At 36.3% G+C, this 19,052-nt stretch overlaps 1 protein-coding gene across 2 annotated transcripts in view; it reads left to right on the top strand.

Annotated features, from left to right (window-relative positions):
* Positions 1-12,404: 12,404 nt before the first annotated feature.
* The window catches only part of CARD18 (caspase recruitment domain family member 18), a 29,242-nt gene continuing 22,594 nt past the window's right edge, over positions 12,405-19,052 (top strand). Inside the window, exons 1-3 of one of the 2 annotated variants that reach the window (XM_054440288.2) lie at positions 12,405-12,454; positions 13,096-13,362; positions 14,073-14,457. In XM_054440288.2, coding sequence (XP_054296263.2) covers positions 12,448-12,454; positions 13,096-13,361 — 273 coding nt within the window. In that variant the 5' untranslated portion in view covers positions 12,405-12,447 and the 3' untranslated portion in view covers position 13,362; positions 14,073-14,457. Of the gene's footprint in view, positions 12,455-13,095; positions 13,363-14,072; positions 14,458-19,052 lie in introns of those variants that run through there. The other variant, XM_054440287.2, reaches the window with a different exon arrangement.

Here is a 19,052-nt window from a genome sequence, read left to right as displayed (position 1 = left end):
GTTGTGAAAGTTACTTCTTTTCTTTTTTGGAGACAAGTTCTCACTTTATCATCCAGGCTGAAGTGCAATGGCGCAATTTTGGCTCATTGCAACCTCTGCCTCCCAGGTTAAAGCGAATCTCTTGCCTCAGCCTCTTGAGTAGCTGGGATCACAGGTGTGTGCCACCACGCCCAGCTACTCTTTGTATTTTTAGTAGAGACAGGGTTTTGCCATGTTGGCCATACTGGTCTCGAATTCCTGGCTTTAGGTGATCCACATGACTCGGCCTCCCAGAGTGCTGGGATTACAGGTGTGAGCCTGAAAATTACTTCTAAAATTGTGATTAGATTCAGGCTAATTTTATTTTGCAAGAATACTTCTTAGGTGATCCTGATTACTTCATACTGTAGAATATTAGAAAGTACATAACACCTGTAATGTCTCAGCTTTAATGATACTAGAAATAATCTGTGGGTTCGGCTTGATCCTTTCTTTATAAAGGTCCTGGTGAACCTTTACTAATGATTTTACCACCCACTGATTGCCGTTGTCATGATCGTATCTGTCATTACAACCTGTGAGATTATAGTTTTTTTCTAATTTTTTTATCCATTTATTAATTAACTGGACTTCTTAATACAAGAATTTTCCCTTATGTACTAGCTCCTAATTTTGTTAGCCTGAAACAAAATTCACATGAGAAGATCAAGATACAGACTTAATTATTTCACTTTAATTATCAAATTCAGAAATATAATTCACATGAAAAGATCGAGTTAAAGACTTAATTATTTCACTTTAATTATCAATTAATTGGTGCCCTGGCAACTTTTACTGGTGCTCAAGAGTTTTGTTTTGTTTCTCATACTCTCTAAGAAACTTAGTTCATACTCACTGCTTTTAATATACCGTATGTGTTTTAATACTCATTTAAAGACATCATTCTTTCTGAAGTTAAAATTTCCCCATCTTGCTCCATGAAAGTCCTTCAGTTTGGCTCTTTTGCCTCTTTAGTATGACCCATGAGAGCTTCCTTGCTTTCTGGTTCAAGAAAGCATTCTACATTTATGTCATAAATTTTCTGCCCCCTGCCTTGGATCAGCTACTTCTCCAAGAAGCCCTTACCTTCTTTAGCGGTAAATAGTTTTTAGAAATTATACTGGAAACTAGAGGTGATTATTACTACTAGACTTTTATAACTCTAGGCCTTTTTCACAAAGATACGAAATACATATTTTGTTAAAACTGAAGGTATTATGAATTTGCAACTGTATTTTCGAATCGTATTTAAGATTCCAACACTATTACTTATTATATTTGAATTTATGTAGGCAATTCTTTTCTTCCATGCTGAAAAAAAAGGCCAATAATCATAACATAATTACATACTTTTTAACTTACAATCCACTCTAAAATGGGCTCAAAGTCACCTTATTCTATCACATATTGCAATTTCCTTATGTCTTCATTTTTCAGATTTGAAAATTGTATATTCTGTAGTTTGCCAAAAAATTATTTAAAATTGATGTTCAAAAATAAAAGAAAATGTTCTAAATATGAACATATGGTAGTCCCAGAATTAGTGAAATGGTGTTTTCCCTTTAATTGTTTTATAGAACACATAGCATCACCAACTCAGTGATAACTTTCTTATGGAAATTCTGCTGCCCCAAGTGCCTTGTTTCTCAACATTACCTCCATGGTAGGAAGAATAACGAACTCTTAGACCTGTCCATGTCCTGATTACCTGCATCTGTGAATACGTTACCTTACATGGCAAAAGAAACTCTGCAGATATGATGAAGTCCCTTGAGAAGGAGAGAATACCCTGCATCATCCAGATGCACCGAATTTAATCCCAACAGTCTTTATAAGGGAAAGAGGGCAGCAAAAGAGTAAAGAAGAAGATGTGAAAACAGAAGCATAGATCAGAATGACAGAGGGCCATGAGCTAAAAAATTTGGGTAGCCTCTAAAAACCAGGAAATGTAAGAGAAAGAATTGGCCCCTAGAGCCTCCAGAAGTAACACAGCCCTGCCAACACCTTCATATGAACCCAGTGAAACCCATTTCAGACTCTGACTTCCAAAACTATAAGCTAATAAATTTATGTTGTGTCAAGTCACTACATTTGTGATAATGTGTTACAAAAGCAGTAGTAAATTAACCCACCTCTCCACATATGTGTTCTTCATGGTATGCATTATGACTTGCAGGTATTTTATTTATTGGTCTGTGGACTTATTAAGTCCCTCTTCTCTACTGGAATGTAAGCTTTATGAAGTCAAGACTCTATGTTCTTATTGACTTATACTATTCTCACTGAGTATAATATGTAATTAGTAGTGTCAAAATATATATTTTTGAGTGAATTAAGATGTATACAATCTAAAATTGTTCTGGTCCACATTAAACTTATGAAAGAATGAAATAACCTGAGGCTTTTGTTCTCTGAAATAAGCTATTGCCAGAACTGTTCATCTAGTAGAGGAGCAATGGATTACATGCATTACCTCCCAGCCATGAAGACTTTAATTTTGTAACTTCAATTGTGGTTTAATTACTAACTCACATGGCCACATTCTCTATTAGTCAGCAAAAGTCCTTATGGACAAGGTTAATACTGTATTTTTGTTTTACTAATAAATCCTTATATTCTAATTCAGTTACCTGAGATTTATTAGATACTCAATAAATAAGTATTTAATGGATGAAAATAAATGAAGAAATGTGTTATGATTAACTCAGTAATTCATATTCTTCGACGTTTATCTCCCTCATTTAATTTCAAATTTTAAACTGATTGCCCTATATTATCAAATATTTTTCTAAATTAATTTTCATTCATAAATTTGCTGTATTTGATATATATTCTTCCTTTCACTCTAAATCATTTATATTTTACAATATATACTGATGACATTTGTTTAATGTGATGTGCCCGTTGTTTTAGGTGATGTGGGTATTGAAGCAAAGAAGATGGACAAGTCGTTATTTCTAGAAGCCCATTTTGTAGAACTAGATAGACAACAAATAAATAAATGAAAGAGTATCAGTTAGTGATAAGTGCCTTGTAAAGAAACCAATTTATCTAGATAATTTTGTTTTTATGCTCTGCATTCCGATTTCTGTGCTTTCAATTTTTATGCCATTCTACAGGCATGAAATGTCTTTCTGTCTCTTGTATTTGCACATGAAATAGCTTGGGTTTTGCAATTGGAAGAGTGAACTTAAGTTTGATATCCACTGGTGATTAACAATGTGACCTCAAGCAAGAGTTTTAATGTGGGTGAGGCCAGTTTGCCATCTGTAAAATGGGAATATAGCACTAACATCTTCTTCACTGTGGTGCTGAGTGAACAATGCCCATTGTACATAAAGCACTCACCACAATGCCTGGCACACAGTAGGCTCTCCTTAAATATAGTCCCCTTTGTTCTTCATTTGTGTATTAAAAACCCTGTCATTCTTTAAAGCCCTGAGCGCTTTTAAATCCATGTTTTTCTAAAGTCCATTTATAGCAATCTTAGCTTGTCTTGCCCTTTAGAGGATTTTCGACTTCTCTTTTGTTGTCATATATTTTCCCCTGTGCTTATGCTTTTGTCCTTCAGTCTACACTTAGCCTTTTGAAAGCAGACCTCCCTCTCCCCTCAATATTACCTTTCTTGTCTTCTCAGAAGACTTGGCACAATGCTCACAAGAAAGGTGGCTTACGACACTAGAGAGAGCTGGCCTAGGGATGAGAAAAACTGGACTCTCATTCTGATTCATCTCATCTCTTGACAAGTATGCAGACTCATTATTCACGAGGTGAAGAAGCTATTACTTGCCTTTGCTATCTAGCTCACTTGTGAGGGTGCAGTATGAAAAATACATAAGGAAACATGTGGCACAGCACCTGTTTTCAGGGCTGTATAAGATAATAACACTAAGCTAACGCTAAAGATCAATAGACTGTATCAAGCTCTAGTAACAGCTTAATTTGCTGGACACCTGCCATCTTTTCTACAACCAGGTTCTGAGAGATGGTCTGGAATAATGATGAAGAACCAGATTCTGCAGCTGGGCCACCTGGATTTGAATTCTGGCTCTGCCACTTCCTTGCTTTGTGACGTTGGGAAGGTGTTCAAGCTCTGTGCTTCATTTTTCTTATCTGTAAAATGGGATTAATAATATTTTCCACATCATACAAGTATCATATGTATTAAACGAGTAAAAAATTGAAATATATATATACGTAGCACTATATATAAAGGACCAATTCCCCAAATCATCTTGTTTAAGGTAATATAATTTTTAAAAGGAGATAGTATAGTAGAGAGAAGAGTATTTCCAGTGGTGTTCAAGGCCTGGGCAGAGCAGACAGAATTTCTAAAATGCTCAAGCAAAACCCAAAACCTTATTCTTATTTAATATATTATTTTTTTAATTATTTTGTCTAGACATGTAGACATATTTAATATTTAGCCCCAATGTGCCTTAGCAAAGGTAGTCTCTGTCCATGACGCTATGGGAAATGGACCAGTCAATGTTAACTGAGATAAAGCATCCTCAGTGTTACCTACTGGCTGGTCTGTTATCAGTAAAGGGCATCTGTAGGAAGGTATAGAAGAACCTTCAGCACAAATGTGAGTTCAGTTGCTACTGTATCACTTTGCAGCTATTCTGCCTTGAGTAAATTTTGAAGATCAAATAAAATAATATTTTCTAGGAAACATGACGTATAGTATCAAATATAAAATAATAGTTTTGCCTTCTGAATTACAGAACTATGGTTCTAGAGTCCTATTCCTTCACCTGTGATGCTACAACCTTTGCATATGTCTTTTATAATAATCTAAGCCCATCATGCTACTCTTTTTATATGGACAAAGAAATTTGAGTCTTTATTTTTCCTACTTGATTTAATCTGTTATTTACAATCTTTGACTTTTTTTAAAAAAAGGATAAAGCATTTATTATTTTCTTTATTTAGGATTTATTATTTCCTTTATTCAAAAATAACGTTTTCTGGAGAAGTGCAAATGGATCGCTCTTCATCACACAACTCATGAAGTAACTCCAAATATATTCTTGAGGTTGTTACCTTGTGGAAATATTTGTAAGACCCATATTATATGTTACATTCATTTATTTATTCATACAAGCCAAAACAAACGTATATGATAAGCCACCTGCATATTTTACACAAATGATACATAAACATATTTTACGTAAATTATTCACATTGTGGTATGTTTTGCTTTTTAATTATACTCAAACACTAAGTTCTGATAGCAAAGAAAGTCAATACATGCTGAATATATTTATTGAAATATTAAAAGTCTGAGAGATAAAAGAGACATAAATTTTTTTCCTCATAGAGAAAAAAATAAACTATGAAGATACCCTGTGATGTGGAATAATAGTCGATTATATATTTAGATTGTGGAAAACATTTGGTGTAAAAATTTTTTGATAAATATTTACTGAGTTCCTGTATAAACAAGAACTGAAGCTTTCTGATCCAGTTAATGTAGTAAAAATGAACAGCAGACAGTCCTGGCTTTTTTTTTTTTTTTTTTTTTTGGAGACAGAGTCTCGCTCTGTCGTCCAGGCTGGAGTGCCATGGTGCGATCTCAGCTCACTGCAACCTCTGCCTCCCGAGTTCAAGCAATTCTTCTGCCTCAGCCTCCTGAGTAGCTGGGACTACAGGTGCACACTGCCACGCTGGGCTGATTTTTTGTATTTTAGTAGAGACGGGGTTTCACCATGTTGTCAGGCTGATCACGAACTCCTGAGCTCAGACAATCCACCTACCTTGGCCTCCCAAAGTGCTAGGATTACAGGCATGAGCCACTGTGCCCGGCCAGTCCCTGCATTTATAACTAAAATTCCAGCAGCAATTATAGATGGTACAAAGCGCAGTACTCAAAAACAGGTTATCTCCAAATTCTAGGGAAAAGAATAACAGGGTTCTGTAAAACAGAACACAGAAGAAATTCTATGTTAGGTGTATTTGTTCATAAAGTCAAAGTTTGATGAAATAGGATAACTTGTGTCTATTTTTGATTGGCATAAAAACAGAAATATTTACTGGCCAATGGGAGAGATAAGGAAGGAAGTGCGAAGTGAGTGAAAGAAGAATCTGAAATAAGGTTTTATGGAACAAAAACTTGAAACTGAAATTTCAGAGGACTGAGACGAACAGGTCTTTATGAGAACTGAAAGAAGCAATGTCTCTAAGGTGAGGCTCTAGTACATGAAACCTGAGGTGAAAATTTAGGTTAAAATTAAGGACCTGAGACTTCTACTTTCTGTCAACATGGCTTGATAGAGACTGGATTTACACTCTTGTCTAAAACAAACCAAAACAGACAAAATATATGAAGCAGCAGCTTCCAATATGCTTAACAATGAGGAATACTGATCCCTGGAAAATAAACATGAGTGAGCCCTGTAATTATCTTGAGGGGGATTACAGGGCACAGCACAGGGATGCAGAAGCAATGTAGAACCTGGTAGACTCAGAGTTGAGGAGAAACTTAACACCCATAGTACATACTGTATGATCCCATTTATATGAAAATAAAGAACAAGCAAAGCTAATCCCTGGTGATAGTTAGTAATCACATCAGTGGTTTCCTTGAGCTTAGTTTAGGTTTTCTGTAACTGACTGAAATTGGACTTATTAAGATAATGTGAATATTCTATAAGTAGACTTTGGCAATGTGCACGTTTAGCAAAGCACTTCGAACTTTACGCCAAAAATGGGTTTACATAAGCGCATGTAAATTATATCACAATAAAGTAAATTAGAGATAAAGAAAGGTAAGCAAATCAAAGTATATTTTCTATAATGCAAGAGGTAAGGATTTAAATACTGTTGGTATAGCAACTTCCAAGAAGGTATTAATTTACATATACTAACCCAAGAAAGCACATGAGCAGGTTATTTATCATTACAGATGACTCTCATTTAGAAAATAGTATTAACTATGGTGAAACCGGTTATTTGAGTGACTTATATGCAGCTACTTTAACTTGGATCTATCTGTTATTAGCATGAGGTACACTAGGGTTTAGCCTACACTTAAATTGACAGTACTCTCATTGTACCACATTCAAACACTGAGCAATGCAACTCATAGGCAATGACATTTCATGCATAGGAATTTAGATGAGTCACTCTTTCAAGTACTTAAGCTAACAAATTAAATTTTCTCTGCTCAAAATCCTTCCAAATATGCATAAGAAGTTTAGAGTCAGAAATTCACTCTATTTACACCAGTAGTATTTGTTATCTTGTCCCATAGATACATTTTAGTTTGCTTACATGTAACCACATGTTTCAAAATTTTATTCTAAAATAAACTTTAACTATTACATTAACTAGTAATCCAGCTAAATTCTTTCCCCTCATATCTACACCACCAATCATCTAAACATAGGATTTTTATTTTTAACTTTTTTATTTTTACTTTTATATACTTTGGGGTACAACTGATATTTCTTACATGAATATACTGCAATGTGGTGAAGTTGGGGTTTTAGTGCACCCAGCACCTGAATAGTGAAATTGTATCCAGTAAGTATTTTTTTCAAACCTCATCCATTCTCTCACCTTTCGGAGTCTCCACTGTCTATTACACCACTCTGTATGTCGATGGTACCCATTGTTTAGGTCCCATTTATAAGGGAGAACACATGGTATTTGACTTTCTATGTCTGAGTTACTTCTCTGAAGATAATAAGATAATGACCTCCAGCTCCATCGATGTTACTGAACAGAGCTGGACTTTATGCTTTTTTATGGTTGTATAGTATTTAGTATTCATATATGTATATATCACATTTTTTTATTCAATCAACTGTTGGTGGGTACTTAGGTTGCTATTGCAAGTAGTGCAGGGATAAACATATATGTGCAAGTGTCTTTTTAATATAATGATTTCATTTCTTTTGAGTAGATACGGAGTAGCGAAATTGCTGGGTGAAATGGTCATTCTATTTCTAGTTCTTTGGGATATCTATGGAGTTCTATTTTCAGTTATTTGAGTTTTCTATAGAGGTTGGGAGCTAAACAATGGGGACACATGGACATAAAGATGGAGAAAATAGATTCTGGGGATCCTAAAATAGGAAAGGGTGAGAGGGTTGAAAAATTACCTGTTAGGTACAATGTTTAATATTAGGGTGATACATTAGAAGCTCAATCTCCACCACTACGCATGTAATACTTATGTAACAAACAAGCATATGCACCCCCTGAATCTAAAATAAATAAATAAAAAGTCTTTATGTCCTTTCCTTACCATGATTTGTTCCTCTTGATTTTGTTCCTATTATTCTCAGTGTCTGAATTGTCCAGGTCTCTCAGCTCTACTTTGTACAGATACACCGTTGTGGTCTTTCAACTTAAGTAATCAAATCACGTTTTTCACATCCCCTGACTTCATTATCTTGAGTAAAAGCTTCATTTTCTGGAAGTGTCAATTTCCTCATCTGCAAAGCTAGGATGCAAATGCTGTTTTTCTAGTGTTGTCTGGCTGGTTAAACAGCCTACTATATTACCTAGAACAGGGCAAGCTATCAGCAAATTAGCAACCTCTTTTAGTGCTTATTTAAATGTTTTTATCCAACAGATTCTGGGAACATTTTATGTTACCTGTGTAAAATCTTCCTGATTGCTCCAGATTATATTTAATTCTCCCATCTCTGATACCTCATAGCATCTTAGTTCATTTTGTCCCGTATTGTCATACAATATTTTCCTGTGTTTATGCCTTATCAGTGCCAAATTATTTTAAATTCCTCAAGGGCAGGCACTGAGTCCTATTTTACCAGCTGATTTTCTTCATGTAATCAACCACAGTGCTAGGATGAGGAACACGTAGCATATCACACGGAGCCTAGGATTGAGTGAGAGGCCCCTTGTGCCAGGTGCATCTTTGAACCTCTGGTAATTAGTATTTTTCATAAAATGGACATATATTTCATCTTGTCTACTATAGAGAAATCTGTAAGCATTTTATAAAGAAATATAAGGTACCAGGGTACCTTCTTCCTTCAAGACTATTGCTAATTTAAGAGCAGCCACTTTCAGATATGGCCAGGCAATGATTTTATATACATTATCTTAAATAGTCATAATAAATCTAGGAATAGCAATGATATAGATGAAGGAAGTGTCTGAATGGGGAAACTGAGGCTTAGATAGTGTAACTAAGTCATTCATCATCTCATGCAACTAACAAAGTACACTTGAATGGGTGATTTGATTCCAAATCTGGGAAGAGGGGAAGGCTTCTGAAAAAAAAATTCTTACATTTGATTTGTGCTCCCACTAATGTATATTCACTAGATATGTTCCAGAATGTTTATACCCAAGAACAGAGGAATGAAAGATGGAACATTGAGTATCTTCAAAGAGTTGTAAATGACATAAGTAAAAGTGGCAACTAGATAACTTATGCTTTCATGTCATAACTACTCCCTACTCCCACAAAAGTAAGAAATACTCTTTTCATAATGACAAATCTGAATTGCCAGCAGCAAATACAATTCCAGAAATCTGAAATGAGCCTAGATCTAAATTTTCAGGTCATCACTCATCCTTTAAAACACTACCTGTTGCTTATCACGTAATTTATTTATTTTATGATAATTATATCTCAATTCAAATTATGTTCTGGAGTAAGTGCCTTTACAAATAGGGTAGTAGATAATTCCACTTTTAGTTATTATGAGGTCTCTATTCTCTTCTTGTAGTCTTACCAGGCTTACACATACTTGAGTGCTTTCCAGAAAAACAGGAAAAGGAAATCCTGCCTTTTGCATTCAAACATTATAATCATGGGCACTTTCATTTTGAAGTCAGCAATAGAGTGGCATATCTAAGAGTTCTGTGCTTATCTTTGAGAGATCTGGGAAGCATATGTGAGTTTGGGAATCCTCGTGCTTATAGTTTTGCTTTCTAGAGGTATCAGTTGGCCATCAGCTATTGTCAGGCACCATCTCCTGTACGTCCATAGAATGGTGTGCTTTCCTGGCTGGTGGAGAACCAGGATAATATTCTCTCTGTGATTTCCACAGTGATGTTCCATTCTTTTTGTGACTTGTCTTCTTCTTGTTCCAGATCCCAGTTTCATTCAGACCATCTCTAATTTCTATCCTGCCATAAATCTTCCCTAAAGCAAGAGGACACAGAGCCTGCTATAAGCTAGATTGGAAAAGTAGGGAGAAAAAGAGAAAAAAGTCAAAGAAGTCAAAGACTAAAATCTCCACAATGTTTGACTATATACTACCAAGATAGAAATGTCTATTCCCAAGAAAATAAATGCAATTATTTGCCAAGAAAGCAAAGTAAATTGGCAGACTTCAGGTGAAATGTGAACCACAGGCAAGCTTTGTTTAATTTTCACAGTGTTTTAAAACAATAGTAAACCAACTGAAAATATTTTTAAAGTTAGAGATAAAGTACCGTCAAAATGAAAAAGTAAACTGAATTTTCTTTCTCTTAGCCAAAACCAGTTGGGTCTGAGGAGCCCTGCCCCTTCTGAGAGGACTACCCTTACCAGGCAGGCACAGCCTCCCCTCCCCAATTCACCTCATTGGATGTATTCCTGGGCCCATGGGCACATAAACTGTAGCACCTTGCCCAGATTTTAAATATTTATCAAATTATGTCACATATATAAGCTAATACAAGTATTTTAGTGAAGACGTGATTCCTCAAATCTTCTGAGAATATTTTTCTTTAAAAAACTCTTAAAATATTTTGTATACATTTAATGAGTATATGTGTCTCTCCTACTGTAATACAACTTCTAATAGGGTAGGAATTTTTGTCTGTTTTTGGTCATTACTATATCCCCAGCATCTATAATAATGTATGGCACATAGACTTGGGTCTCAGTAAATAACTATGCTGAATATTTATGTTGAATGAATTGATGAGATGAATAGGGGATTTTACACGGACATATACAATAATTGAGGTGCTTCCTTTATGCCAGGGGCTATTTTAATGACATATTTGCTCATTAAATACTTACAATAAAACTGCGAGGTGGGAATTATCATCAAACCTATCTGGCAGATGGGAAGACTAAGGCTTGGTTAATTTCCTTTCCTAAGATCAGCAGTCAAAATGTGGATCCAACCATTCTGACTTCAGAGTCTGTGCCCTCAATCTTTGTGATACAGTGTTACTTAAAATGGTGCCATCTGAAGATAAAGAGCCTTATGTAACAAAGCACTTTTATTCCAAATAGCAAAACTGCTTCATACACCATTTCTGTGTCCGGAGACCGCCTAGAGCTTAGGTAAAAAACAATGAAAGGAAGGTAAGAAGTCTTAGTCCATCTCACACCCATTAGGATGGCTATTATCAAAAGAATAGAAAAATAATTTGTATTGGCGAGGACATGGACAAATTGGAACACTTGTGCTTTATATGTGGGAATGTAATATAGTGCAGCTGCTATGGAAAACAGCATACCGATTCCACAAAACAAAATGAAATAGAATTACTCTATGATTTGTCAATTCCACTTCTGGGTATATATTCAAATAATTGACAGCAGAATCTCAAATACATATTTGTATACCATGTTCTTAGCAGTGTTATCTACAATAGCAAAAGAGGGAAGAAATTTGTGCTCAATGAAAAATGGGTAAACTAAAATGTGGTACATACATAGAATGGAGTATTATTCAACTTCAAAAAGAAAGGAAGTTGTGACCCACACCACAACATGAATAAACAGCGAGGACATTACACTAAGTGAAATAAGTCAGGCATCAAAAAATGAATACTGTATAACTCTACTTACATGAGATACCTAGAGAAGTCAAATTCATAAAGACAGAAAGTAGAATGGTAGTTGCCAGGGACCGATGGAAGGAAAGGATAGAGAGTTACTGTTTAAGGAGTATAGAGTTTCAATTTCCCAAAATGAAAACAATTGCAGTTGGATGATATTGATGGCCACACAGCAATGTGAATGTACTTAATGCCACTGAACTGGATACTGTAAAATGCCTAAGATGGTAAATTTTATATTATGTGTATTTTACCACAATTTAAAAAAAAAGAACTCTTAGTACTTGATTTAGGTGGCAAAACTACCCTATACTGTGATTTTACTTTCTATTTAAATCTCAGTGAATTAAAGATTGTTTACTGCATGTGTTTAGCTCTGTGTGTGCCTTCTCAATTCTCTCCTATTCTTGTTTCTCACCCACCAAGGAATGGGAAGCAATTTTCTTATGGGCACAGTTCATGCTACAATCTGAGATTCAATTGTGTAAAAATACCTTGGGAAATGACAATAGTTTACAGCTTCTTGGGCAATAATTATAAATACACATGTGTAGGTGTAAGTATTGTTCATTGATCTGTGTACACGCCCTGCCTAAAAGGATAGAGCTACCTTGCCTGTCATTGCAAATGTAACACACATTGCAAGCGCCAACGTGAGGAGCCATGGCTGGTGAGTCTTCCCCAGTAAGAGGATAGGTCTTAGGGAGGAATTAGTTTGGGAAAGGACTGCCTTTCTCATTAGGCTTTGTGAAGGTTTGTGTGAGCAGCCTTGGGGTGGAGTGAGAAAGAAGAAGGGAGAGGCAGGGTGGGAAGATGCCCAGACTTGCACAGCGTTTTTGAAGGAACAGATAAAGGCCAGGAAGAATCTGGGATCCTACTGGTATCTGCTGTAATTTTGCTAGTGTTGTCCACATTTGAAGAGTTATGTAATTCAGGATGAGAATGGGCACAGGGTGGGTATCAGTAGCTGTTGTTCTCAAAGGAAACAGTCAATTCTCTTCAAAATTCATGAAACTGTCCATTCCCTTTAAAATTCAAGAAATTGGGATGTGTCAGAACAGAATGACTTCTGATTTTTAGGAGATTAACAGAAAAATCATGAAATCAAGTTTCCCAGGTCACTCAGTGAGCATATGTAGGTAATGCTAGAATCAGAAGGAAGTACGCGGAGTAAATGCAAAGGTATAAGAGCATTCCTTGGGATTACTGTACTTGTGGAGAGAAATGTGTAAATGATTGTTTGCCTGTTGGTAAATTGAGAGGGAAGTTGTGTCATGTTCACTATTTGAGGAATCTTTGCGCTTCCAACAGACCAAGTCTTGCGTAAAAAGAGAAGAATTTTTATCCATTCAGTGGGTGCAGGCACAATAAATGCCTTGCTGGATTGCCTATTAGAGGAGGAAGTTATTAGCCAGGAAGACATGAACAAAGTGAGAGATGAAAATGACACTGTCATGGATAAGGCTCGAGTCTTGATTGACCTTGTTACTGGAAAAGGACCCAAATCTTGCTGCAAATTTATCAAGCATCTCTGCGAAGAAGACCCTCAACTTGCCTCAAAGATGGGTTTGCACTAAGGTAAGGTGGAATGATTCAACCTAATGTCCAAATAGTCCCTGTATCTTGAATTCAGTTATGATTTTCTTCACTTGTCTTGTCAGTTGATAATAGGGTTCCTATCATTTTAGCCTCAGACTCCATTCCTTTATGCATGGCTCTAGCTTATGTCTCTTCTGTCTACTTTTTTGTGTCCCTTGTACCTATTCTCTCAGTACCTTCTGCTGACTACAGCTCATCTCTAGTTCTATGTAGGTGGTGAATTATTACTGTAGTTCATTTAAAGAGTCTAGATGTTTTTATCCTGAATCCTTTAATGGTCCTGGGGAGCAATGTAGAACATCACTCCCTCTTGAGCCTAAGAAGTCCCTGTATTTATTAGAAGAGAAGGTATAAGCTCTTTTTGTACCTACCACCCTGCTCTTACCCCAACTCCCTATTAAGTACTTTTCAGAATATACAATGATGATGGAATTGTCAAAGAATAAATTGAGTGAATAAAATTAAATATGCACTAAATAATTATATTTGCATGAAATTATATATGGATTCTCGTTGGAAGTCATCTCCTTTGCCTTTTCTTTTGTGCAATATGGTCTACTTTCATGGGGCTAGTCTACAGGCCGTTCTCTGTAGCCTATCCCTTTGTATTTCTAGGCCTACTAAGAGCCCAGATGCAGGCTCTTGTATCTGAGCTGGCCCATTCCAATACCACTTTTCTCCCTCCACAGAGAGAAGATAGAACTCTGGAGCACTTCAGAGACTTCCCAGAGCTTCTTCCAAGGGAGAAGATATTCTCGTGAGAGAAAAAAACAAAACAAAACAAAAGTGCTTTTTTCAAACCTGATTAATTTCATCAATTTCCAATAAATCTTTCATTCTCTCATACTACTTGCTTCTTATTCTTTCTCTCCTCATACCAACAGAGGATAATTCATCAATAATAATGAAGGTCATGATGATTGTAATGTAATTAAGAAAGTCCCTCCCCTTCCCTTCCTTTTTGTTTAGTTCCTTTGCAATCCTGTAGAGACATGTACAGCCTACTTTGGTACTTTTAGCACTGAGAGTCTGCTGTGATGGGAATAAAATGAAGTCCCCACTCAGAATTTTAAATGGCGTTCCTTCTTTGTAATGTTCTCATCTAGTTGTTCAGACCCAGGTCTATGGCAATTACTCAACATAATAAACAAAACTTCCTTTCTGGGAAAATAATAGAGAAAATCCATGGCAGATACTCCATTGCCAGACATCAGGCTTCCACAAAAAAAGTGTTCATAAAAGCACTGATAGCATTTCAAGTCCACATGGGCAGGGCAGGGTGAAACAAGATATGACTTAATGTCTAAGGAATGGAGACTTGTGGAGTCAAGATAGTGTGATGGCATGTCATCACTTTGCACCCTTCAGAGCAAAACACTGGCTATTAATTATGCTTAAGCTGTCTTTTCACTGTGTACATAGTGTTAAATAATGAAGCATTGTCTTCTAGATGTCTCAGGACATCTTCTAATTTGTTAGCTCATGTCAATTTCTAAAATTTCTGGCATAGGTGCTAGCAAAGGATTGGGTGCCAGGAACAAAGGCCAAAGAATTTCCTGAATTTTTTAGGTTTGTGCACTTTTTCCAAGCTCTTTAGCAAACTAAAATAAAACTTACTGTGATTCCTCTCATTTTTGAATTTGTCAGCCATAAATTGTGGAGAAAATCATCATTATAGGTTGACACCAAATACAGTAAATGGGAATGTTTGTTATTTTCTTCTGCAGAGGAAGTATATGCCACTGACCGAAAGTGTTTATTTGAAATAAGTATTAAGGTTAAGGTTAAGGCTATTCTCATTTGCAATCAGATGGTTTATTTGAGAAAACACATTTTGAGGGTGATATTGTTGTGTCCCCACCCAAATCTCATCTTATAGCTCCCATAATTACCACATGTTGTGGCAGGGACCCTGTGGGAGATAACTAAATCACGGGGATGGGTCTTTCCTACGCTGTTCTTGTAATAATGAATAAGTCTCATGAAATCTGATGGTTTTAAAAATGGGAGTTTCCCTACACAAGCTCCCTCTCTTTGCCTGTTGCCCTCCATGTAAAACGTGACTTGCTCCTTCTTGTCTTCTATTATGATTGTAAAGCCTCCCCAGCCATGTGGAACTGTAAGTCCACTAAACCTCTTTCTTTTGTAAATTGCCCAGCCTCAGATATTGTCTCAGAATAATACACAGGGAATTACATTTTGAGTGTAGTTTGGCAGTATGCTCAGTATTCAAGGGAACAAGTTTGCAGTCAAGATAGGTCTGTCATAAGCTCAGTGATCATTTGGAAATTATCTTAAGCTTTTTGAGGCACAAATTCCTTATATCTAAAAAGGAATTAAAAACACCATCCACATAGAGTCCTTGAAAGAATGAAATGAGTTTACAAAGGGCTAAGCCCAGTTCTTGCCAATGAATGAGCAAGCAATACATTTTTCCTGCATGTATAATAATTTTATTGGTACATTCATTTATAGAGACATAGAATCATGATACAGAGTAAAGGATAAAAGTCCAGGGAATAAAAATCATAACCCATATAATTTTTCTTTAACTCCATATAAAGTACAAAACCTATAAATAATCAAATCAAGACTGTAAAAGTCTGTCCGGTCTATGTAATTTATGTGAGGATTAGGGCAGCTCATGAGTATCCTCACCTTCAGTGAAGCTGTTAAAGCCAATTAGCGCCCCTGCTAAGAACCTTGGATAATTTATGTTGGACAGCAACAGGCAATCAGCAGTGATGTCTGTGAGGTCACTGAAAGGAAGGACTTAAAGGAGTAGCTCAATCTAGGAGTCTTTTTTACTACCTAACCTGACTTGATCCCCTGAAGCCGAAAAGTAGCTAAACACAATGTGTTTTCAATCAACCCTAGTAACCAACATCTAGATCAAATAGTAGAATCTAAAACAAAACAAAACAAAAACACACAATTCAAAACAATTCCTTTACTTCTCTTGAATCTCCCTTTCTTCAACCGGATAATCACCCATAAGCTCTTCTCACAAAAATATTTTGGAGCCACACTCTTGGAGCCAGACAATTTTGGGGGCATGTAAGTCATATCTCTATTTAAAACAAAGCAATAGCTTTCCCGTGTTGGCCTTTAACACGCCAAAAACGGTTATTTTCTGTGGCCTCCTTACCTATCCAGCCTCCTCGTGGAGTGCATTAACATTGTGGAGTGGAGTGCTAAGCTCTTGATGCAGACTTTTTCCTCATTTCCATGTCTGCACGTTTCCCATCTCACTCTATTTCCTCTTATCAGAACGCTCTTCTCTTCAACCCATGCCTAACTTTTTATGATGCAGTCAGTTGTCACTGCCCCACGGAAGCATTTATTGATACGGACTGGCTTGCATTCTTCTGATTATTTGCTTTTCTAATAACAGCTAGCTTTCAAGGAGGTCTTTACTGTGTGTCAGCACTTAGTATCTTCTCAGTTATTCTCCACAACAGCCTTATTAAATTACTACAATTAGTATAACTTAGTCCCACTTTTCAGAGACAACTTGCCCAATACCACAAAGCTAAGAGGGAGCTGTGACGTTAATGGCTGTGTATTCAAGACATCAATACATGGAATAAATAATGTCACTTACCTCCTGATCATAACACCTATCATAGATTGGAAGAGGTTCTATTTTTTATTTTAGTATGGTTATTTGTGTAAATTTTCTATCCTAAATCATACATATAACTCCATGAGGACTTTGGGCACTTTTGTTTTTTGTTTGTTTGTTTGTTTTGGCAGAGTTTTGTTCTTGTTGCTAGGGTGCAATGGTACGATCTCGGCTCACTGCAACCTCCACCTCCCGGGTTCAAGCAATTCTCCAGCCTCAGCCTCCTGAGTAGCTGGAATAACAGGTGCCTGCCACCATACCTGGCTAATTTTTGTATTTTTCGTGGAGGTGGGGTTTACCATGTTGGCTAGGCTAGTCTCGAACTTCTGACCTCAGGTGACCCACCCACCTCAGCCTCCCAAAGTGCTGGGATTACAGGCATGAGCCAGTGCACCCAGCCTAATTTTTGTTTATTATTTTAGCCTCAGTGTCAAGCATAGAACCTGGCATATCATAGACATCTTAGCAAATATTTATTGACATTTTTTGAATATTTTCAAGACTTAGGGGAAAATATTATTGATTTTCACAAGTATCTGTGATTCGGGGATCAAGGAGATATTTCTATTAACTGCCTTTTCCCAAAAGAAGAGCAAAAGTTTATGTGAGTTGTACGAATTCTCTGATCCCTGATCTTTAAACATCCCTAATCTCTAAACATGTTCTTCTGAGTAACTTCACTCATTTATCTAAGTTTTCATGCTGGAGGTATGTACCCTATGATTGGGTGAAAGAAAGAGAATCACTTAACTACTTTCTTCTGTAATAAATCTTTGCAAGGCTGGATTCCCAGTGGAGATGACTTTTTCTTATACATACACTTTTTCTTCTTTTTTTTCTTCATAGATCAGTCAGCTCTGAGATGAACAGCATCATGGTGAAAATACTCCTTATGTGGTTATGGTCAGTTTTGGAGTTATGAAGACATACCTATTTCTAGAGATGATTTTCATTTTAAGGCATTAATCAACAAATCCCATTATTTCCAGATAGTTACAGCTTGAAATGAATAATCGGCTAGACAGTGAAAGGAATTGTTAGTGAAAAATACACAGTGTATTTTGGAGAATAATCTTCAGGACTGATAAGTGACTGTTTTAATAGCAATCATCTTTCCTCAGAGTCTTATTCTATAAATGAACATAGGATGCAAGGCTTCTTAGCAGTGGTTCCTTTCTTTACAGTAATGAATGGCATTTTCAGAGCAAGTATACCCCTTGAGCCCATCTCCTTTAGTATTAACCACTGATCCACAAAGTCAGTTGATGGAGAGGAAAATGGAGATTTCTCAGGGATTGATTCTCAGCCTTACTCAGAGATGCTGTCTTTGAACCAACTCATCCATTCCCATAGCTTAAGTTTCATCTATAGACTACATTTTCCTACCTCATATTCTCAAGTCCAAACCACTCTTTTGATTTCCCAACATCTCTCTTTAGCTACCTATTGGTCTTCTTTAATTATTTCAGACTGATTATGACCAAAGCTAAACTCATCATCTTCCCCCAAAGATGTTCCTCTTCCAATTTACCCTTTCTGCAAATCGCACAACCATCTACTCAGCGTTTCAAATAGAATCTTCCAAATAATCATGGGAATTCTCTTCCTCTTGCACTCCAGCATTCAAGCAGTGGCAAACGTTCTTATTGTTTAGTCAAGTGTATACCAATTTTTTATCCCCCTGCTACCTCTTTATTTTAGACCCCTTGCTTTAACAGTATCATACATTTCCTCTGCTGTGATTTTCATTGCTTATTTATTTATTTATTTAGAGACGGAGTCTTGCTCTGTCACCAGCATGGAATGCAGTGGCATGATCTCTGCTCACTGCAATCTCTGCCTCCTGGGTTCAAGCGATTCCCCTGATTCAGCCTCCCGAGTAGTTTAAAAAGTAGTAATATTTATTCAATAGATAAACACTTACTGCACATCTACTATATTCAGGACAGTGTTTCACTGACTGAGAATACTTGGATATATAAGACTAATAAGTTCCTTGCTTACCTAGATCTTAAATAAATAGATTATTCATAAGAGAATTATT

Source organism: Pongo pygmaeus, chromosome 9 (assembly GCF_028885625.2).
Source record: "Pongo pygmaeus isolate AG05252 chromosome 9, NHGRI_mPonPyg2-v2.0_pri, whole genome shotgun sequence".
Lineage (NCBI taxonomy): Eukaryota > Metazoa > Chordata > Mammalia > Primates > Hominidae > Pongo > Pongo pygmaeus.
This window is presented reverse-complemented; position numbering and strand designations above follow the sequence as displayed.